General features: G+C 42.6%; 1 protein-coding gene across 2 annotated transcripts in view; it reads right to left on the bottom strand.

Moving 5' to 3' along the window:
* Nucleotides 1-7,627, bottom strand: part of Atp8b1 (ATPase phospholipid transporting 8B1) — a 115,693-nt gene that overhangs the window by 39,662 nt on the left and 68,404 nt on the right. For both annotated transcript variants that reach the window (XM_048806158.1, XM_015482352.2), the window contains exons 3-6: nt 5,431-5,528; nt 4,102-4,215; nt 1,915-2,013; nt 1,739-1,800 (exon numbers count right to left, since the gene is read on the bottom strand). In XM_048806158.1, coding sequence (XP_048662115.1) covers nt 1,739-1,800; nt 1,915-2,013; nt 4,102-4,215; nt 5,431-5,528 — 373 coding nt within the window. The remainder of the gene's footprint in view (nt 1-1,738; nt 1,801-1,914; nt 2,014-4,101; nt 4,216-5,430; nt 5,529-7,627) is intronic.

Below are 7,627 nucleotides of genomic sequence, written 5' to 3'. Positions count from 1 at the left end.
TATTTATATATATATATATATATATATATATATATATATATATATATATATATGCTTTATGCCCTAGTTTCCCAATTTTATGAGAATTTATTACATAGTTCCAAACTGCAGGAATTTTTAAACTTGGCTTATCTTTTAACAAATGAAATTATTTCATATTTCAATATCTCCAAGAGTGTAAATTAGAAATTTGTGTTTAATATGAAATTACAAATGGCACAATGGTGAGGGGTACGGTGGGATACACCTGTAATCCCAGTGGCTCAGGAGGCTGAAGCAGGAGGACTGTGAGTTCAAAGCCAGCCTCAGCAAAAGTGAGGCACTGAGCAACTCAGTGAGAGTGAGTCTCTAAATGAAATACAAAATGGGGCTGGGGATGTGGCTCAGTGGTTGAGTGCCCCTGAGTTCAATTTCAAGTACCCCTGCACCCCAAAAAGAAAAAAAAATGGCACATTGGCACCTTTCTGTCCCAACTCTTTGAAAGTACTAGACGCTATCTGGTGGACTGTTTGGTGTGATGTTCTGGTTCCCCATGAGGAGGCCCTGTGCCCTGCCCGACTGATGCCCAAGTTCTTACTGTCTTGACCCACTGCAGGGGTCAAGATTTGACCTAACTCTAAATTCAAGTCAACTCACAGCTACTCCACCTGTGCTGTTAGGCATGCCATTAGCTAAACAGAGTCGTGTGATGTTTATGTATCTCACCACTATTCACAATATTGATTCTAAATGATTTTGAAGGGAACTTCTAGATCAGAATCTATTTATCTGCAAGAGGAAAAAAAGCCATGTCAACATATTTCGAGCTTATTGGTGTCTATTTTTGAATTAGACACAGATTGAAAGCATGGCTACCTGGGTTGTTTTCCTCAGTGTCAACACATTTTAAAAAGTTTTTGAGCCTCAGTCACCGTTTTGAGCACTTGAATTTGAATTTTACCTTGAGCCTCTTGCTCAAGAAACAACTCATTACTGATCCCTGAGTTGATGTCTGGTGTCTCGGTCACCGCTGACTGCACTCACTGAACAAACACTGACTGAGCACTTTGTGCAGGCTGGAGGTGGGACAGTGTCCTGGAGGAACTTACAGTGCAAGACAAAGGGGAGACGCTCACATCAATAATTCCAATACAATTTATGTCATAATGAAAATAAAATGCTCTGGAAGTATGGGGGTGGAATCACTTTAGCTGGGGGACCAGGAAAAGTGTCATGACATCTGTATGAGCATAGCCCTGAAGGGATAAGCCCGGGAACAAGGAAGTGAAAGCAGCAAACTGCAGGCTGAAGGAGTCATGTAAATGCTGATGTGCTGACAAACGTGAAGCCCAACACGCATTCATACGTCGTCCAATGTGGGTTTAGCCTACAGGCCATGAAGGAGGACCAATGTCTTTGTAAATTAAGATGGCTTCATGGAGCCGGGCAAGGTGGCACACACCTGTAATCCCAATGGCTTGGGAGGCTAAGGCAGGAGGATCACGAGTTCAAAGCCACCCTCAGCAACAGCAAGGTACTAAGCAATGCAGTGAGACCCCGTCTCTAAATAAAAAATAGCGCTGGGGATGTGGCTCAGTGGTTGAGTATCCCTGAGTTCAATTCCAAGTACACATTGGCACCAAGTACACATTGGCTTCGTGGTGAAAAAGGAAAAGTACTCATAGACTTCCAGGTTTTAATAGCTCTTTCCAAATATGCAGACATACATTGCATCCTTATAACTGAGGAGACAAAGTACCTGCCATCCTTAATGACTTCACATGTTCTATTGTTGATCTCCTTATCCATTTTATGGCGAGCCTTTAGAAGAGAAATGAAGAAATGTTATTTTAATTATCCTAATACATAAAGCATCAATGTCAAAGTAAAATAAGCTTAGAGCAGGAAGTGGAAATTTGCATGAGAAATTCTTACCACATCGTCCACCAGGTCTTTGATTGCAGTGATGCCAAGTACCAGAAGTAGTGGGACAAGGGTGGTGTACCATGCCAGGGTAGAGATTTGAGGAATTGCCTAAACGAAATAAAAAAGACTTCAATACATGAAGGCAGAGCTGACTTACAGGTGACTGATGGCTGATTCCAAGCTGCTCGTTCTAATTTTCAGCGTCACGTAAGTCTACATCTGTAGAACACATAGGAAAAAGGTATTTAAGCACCCAACCTCTTTCTGGTGATTCTCTTCTGGTCATCTGGAACAGAGCCTGGAGGACAACGGCTCCTGAAATGATCTCACCGTGACTTTCACTGGACATCAAGGGGGTTTTCTGACATGATAACGACAAGTGAACTGCTCTGAAGTTTTGTGGGAATCATAATTAACTGAAGGGGTTCATGCTTAACTTTCAGGGAAGGCATGGAGGCTGTACAGAGTAGTTGCTCAGACAGTGATTTCTGTGGGCCTTGTGATGCAGGCAAAGTGGCAGCAGATAGTGGCCCTCTCTGAAAGCTGGTGATTAGATGGAGCGTCTTTGGGAGCACTTAAGGAAGTGCTCCCTTCATGATCATTGCTATTGGTACAGCCAAGAAAGGGGCTGGCCTAACAGGAAGCTCTACCTGTATCAAGACAGCCTTCCAGCTTGATGGAAATTTGGAAAGTAAGTTTGAAAAGATTTCTTGTGACCATCCTGTTGATTATTGGGCCATATCATGTGGTAGTTATTTGAAATTCAATTCCCAGGTCCAGTCCTGCTTGGATCTATACACATAGGCTTTGGGCCTCGGAGCAAATTACTTTGCCTCTCTGGGCCTCAGTTCTTCTCTGCAAAATGGAGGCTATGTTACCTCATTGAGTACAATGAAAAGACAGGCAAGGAGGGCTGGGGATATAGCTCAGTTGGTAGAGTGCTTGGCTCATATGCACAAGGCCCTGGGTTCAAACCCCAGCACCCCCCCAAAAAAAATTAAAAAAATAAAAAAAAAAGAAAGGCAAGGAAAGTGCTAAGTCTATTGCTATTATCCTGATGGGATGGCTACACCTTAAGGAGACTGTGGTGCAGCTCAGAGAGAGGAAGGTCATTTCCGCAGCACTGTGACTATGTGAATCTCTTCCCCCTTTAAAGAATTAAAGGAAAAGTAGTGCACTGACCACACAGTAGTACCTTGTAATCTGTTCACACACCTGTCTGAACACGCCCCTCAACAGCAGGACCATCCTTTATGACAAGTCAGTGGGTTTGTTTTCTACCAAATCTGTTGAGTGTCCACTTCTCCTGAGTGTCTTTTCTCTACTTTCTCTCCTCTCCACCTCATTCCCCCCTGGACACACCATTTTATAAAACTTTAGTGCCGGAATCCCAGCAGGAGAGCTGTTTTCCAAATCCAACTCTTACACATGGTCTTTGTGACCCACATGTCAGGTACTGAAGGCAGACTCATTTCATCAATTAGAGCAGCAGTTTCTACACAGATAGAAGTTTTGCTTTACAAACAATGAATCCTCTGCCACAATTAAAAACATAATCAGAAAGAAGGCTTTTTCTTATATTAAAAACCAGTTTGCAAAAATATAAGCTTGGAGCTGGGCACATTGGTACACACCTATAATCTCAGCAACTCAGAAGGCAGAGGCAGGAAGATCACAAGCTCGAGACCAGTTCTTGTCTCAAACCAAAAAATAAAAAGGGCTGGGATGTAGCTCAGTCATTGATTACTCCTGGGTTCATTTCCCCAGTACTTCCAAAAGAAGTAAATAATAACATAAACTTACGACCAAAATATTAATAAAAATCAATGATATTCTTAGGGAAATTAGGCAACTAAGTACAAAAATAGAGGACAAACACAAAAAAATAGATTTCATTACAAATAATTCTACAAAGTGAAGATTTTAGTTTTATTCACTTTGGGGATATCAGTTTCAATACATACATTATAAGAAATGAAACTTAAAAAAAAATAGAACTAGAATCGATTTCCATGCGTTTCCTTCCCTGTTCAAATACTGAGTGAGCTGGTTCTGTGGGTGAGGCACTACTTCCTTGTGTAGAAAGCTCTACTGTTAATACAGAACAGTTTCAAAACTGTCCACATTATGTGTCCCAAACTTAATGTTAGAAAGTCATCATGATTCACACAGATTTAAGATACCAAAGGGCATTACCTGCAAGATAAGAAGAACCAGGAAATAGAAGTTAGCTGCTCTCTTAAACTGCTCAAACAAATTCATTGGTAGGAAGGTGAGTACGTTGTACTTGTATGTTTTAATTGCATTACTCTGTTGGAAAAAAATAAGAAAGTTATTCTAAATGGTGCCATACATCCACATACCTGTAAAAGTCACTATATCCCATGGCCTATAGTGACCCAGGGCCATCCATCAGAAAGATGCTGATTTCCTGTAAGCCTTTAATTCTAGCCAGGCCTCAGAATGACTACTTGGAGTCTTATGTCAGAAGGAGGAACAAGATACAGAAGTGAGACTGGCCTTATGATCCTGCCCTCAATACTTTGACCCATGACAGCCTCTTAGAAAATGGGGTGAAGGCAGATGTCAACACAAGCAGGTCAGAAACACAAATACCTTTATTAAAGGGGGAATGAAGAAGACCATGGAAGAAAGAGTATAAGACAATCTTCTGGATTGAGCCGTGTCCCCCAAAAGATACAAGTCCTAATCCCAAAACCTGTGAATGGAGTATTCTTTGGAAATGAGGTCTTTGCAGATACCATCTACATGAAGCCATAATGGATTAGATTGAACCCTAAGGTGGAGAGTGATGTCCTTATAAGAAGGGGAAAATTGGACATGGAGACACACAGGGATAATGCCACCTGAAGACAGAGGCAGGGATCAGAGGTAATATCTACAAACTAGGTAATACCAGGGACTGTGGCAAACACCCAAAGTTGAGAGAGGCTCTGAACTGACTTTCTCTGGAGGAAGAATCAACCCTGCCAACATCTTAATTCTGGACTCCTAGCTCCCTGAACTGTCAGAAAATAAACTTCTGTTCTTCTAAGCCACCCAGTTGTGGTTTGTTAAGGTGGCCCTCAAGCCCACACCTAACAGGTGTTTCATTGCAAAAGTAATCAGTATTATTTTAGGTGGAAAATAAATCTTTAAAGTCTCTAAACCCATCCTAGGCAAAGGAGGGAGAAAAATCAGTAATTAAGATTTGTTTCGAATTCATTACTTTCCAACATAAAGTTTTGGTGACATTATTTTATCTTCTTTTATAAAACATTTTTAAGAGAGCTTTGCACACACCTAGGGAAAGTTTCAATCTAATTATAGTGACTTGTTTCAAGTCTTCTCTACCTATAGTCAGGGTAGATAAGCTTCAATAAAAATGGATTTTATACAACTAAGAGGGTTATCAACAGACCCAGGCTAGTGGTTACTTGGAAGGCAGGTGCAGTCTGAGGCTGGCAAGCATGATAGCAACTAGAGAAAATGGCTTTAATACAGATAACTTAGGAATCAACTCACCGCATATTTGCTCTCCTTAATACAAAAGAACTTTGTGTTCATAAAATGAGGTTGTTCGTGGTACTTTCGATCATTCGCTTTAACTTGCCAAGTGCAATCTTTAAAAAAGAAAGAGAAAAAGTATGTAAATAGAAAAAGCAGGGTCATTGCCAAGGGAATCAAATTACAGTGAGGTAATTGGAATGGGTCCTAATCCAATATGACTAATGTCTTTGTAACAAGGGGAAATTTGGATGCAGAGAGAGAGACAATGATACGAAGTCACTTGGAGAAGATGGCCATCTGTTAGCCAAGAGAGGCCTGAAGTGGATCCTGATCTCACCATCCTTGGAAGGAATCAAATCTGTTGGTACCTTGATCTTGGACTTCCAGGCTCCAGAACTGTGAGAAAATAAATTTCTGTTGTTTAAGCCACCCAGTTTGTGGTACTTTGTTACAGCAGTGCTATCAATCTAATATCCAGGTTGTGACTTGACCAGGTGTTCACAGAACATTAGAATTTGGAAAGAATGATCCTCATCTAAACATGACCCAAACAAAAATACTAGAGCCCTAGAAGGTCACAGCTCAATTAAATTATTTTTTTTCAATCTTACTGACATGGTTTGTAAAATTTATATCGCATTACATATTTAATGAATGAATAAATCAAAGGAAAAGGATATCACCACCTAATTCAACACTTCTCAGTCCTGAGGTTACCTGTCAGTGTTGTGCACTGCCTCACCCTGATGACTAATGTTCATCAAGTTCAATGTCTTTCCAAGTTCTGAATGGACTCAGTCCATTCCATTGCTGTGTCTAGATTCCAGGGAACTTGAGAAAGCTTCTCTGCTGTGGGGGAGAACATTCTCACCCAATGAAAGTCCCATAAAATGTTTCTTCCCACCTCTCTCCCCCACATGACTTTGCTAGCCTGATTCTCCCTGGATGGTTTGCCTCACAGTCATTGGAAGACATGTGCTCCTATTTTAACAGAATAGTCCCCAACTCTGTCCAAGCCTCCATGTGTACCTCTCTATATTTATCATCCAGCACAGAGGCTCTTGGTGCAAGCTCCATCCTGAGATCCTCCCAAGAGCTCTGTGGTCACTGGACTCTTCCTATCTTTGCCTTAAACCCAGGCATGTCCTTAAGTGTCCCCAGCTGGGAGGATCTAGGTTCTGCTATAGCCTTCCAACAGAGGCTTCACATTTCCCCCCACAGCCAGGAATATCTTTCCAAGTGTCTGGAGGGAGACGGAGCTACAGCAGGAAGTTGGCCAGTGGCAAACTTCACCAGTAGCACTGTTTCTCAGGGTCATGACCAGAGATCTTTAAAAGCTTCAGGAGAGGGAGCCTGGTTCACTTGGAGATTGTTACAGACTTGTGGTTGCTGCCCTGGTGGCTGGGCATGCCCAGCATGCTCTTCATAGGACAACAGTATGACATCCGGCAGTGGACTCAAGGCCCAGGTTTCTCTGTGGATCAAGCTGTGCACGCTGTTCATATCTGCTCTTTTGTCAATCTGAATGAAGTTGTTCCCTGTGTCTGCATGTCTGAAGCATCCCCCCCTTGGACAGGTGTCCCCTCTGGACATGTTGAACAAGCCACTGCACTGCTCACTCACAGCAGTCCTTTGACAGCTCTGCCTCTGCCTCTGGGTCTTGAAAATCACAGTCCCAGCTGGAGGGAGTGACCACAGCTGCCCGTCACATTCTGGGACACGGGCCTTCACAGAAATTCACCCCTCAGCAGTAGCTATCCTTTATGACCCTCTGTGGCCTGTTCTTTTGGCTACCACCGCATACACATCTCCATCCTCAGCTGTCCCTCCACAGCCTCCCAGGGGTGAGGATGACTCTGACCATGGGGATGAGACACATATGCACTTTGAGTGAACACATTCTGATGAAGAGGGGTAATGTCAGCCCCCCTCCCACACACCTGCTCTACATCCCAGCCACACCGGCCAGAAGGACAACAATTGCCACTACTGCTCCCCCCAGAGGCCATGAGTGCCATGTGTTCCTTTCCTTCCTAGAGTGGTTCTTGGGCAAGACTAGAACATGCCAAGCTTATTCTTATATTCACCTGTTTTACACACAATAGCACCCCAGATACCTTTTGCATGACTAGGAAAAGCAAAATCCACAAGCGCTGAGGTGCAGTTTATCCTCAACTTGTTTCCTTTCTACCATAATGGGTGACCTATCGGT

The sequence above is a fragment of the Marmota marmota genome, unplaced genomic scaffold (assembly GCF_001458135.2).
Source record: "Marmota marmota marmota unplaced genomic scaffold, marMar, whole genome shotgun sequence".
Taxonomy (NCBI): domain Eukaryota; kingdom Metazoa; phylum Chordata; class Mammalia; order Rodentia; family Sciuridae; genus Marmota; species Marmota marmota.
The sequence above is the reverse complement of the archived record's forward strand: the minus strand, read 5'-3'. Positions and strand labels throughout refer to the sequence as shown.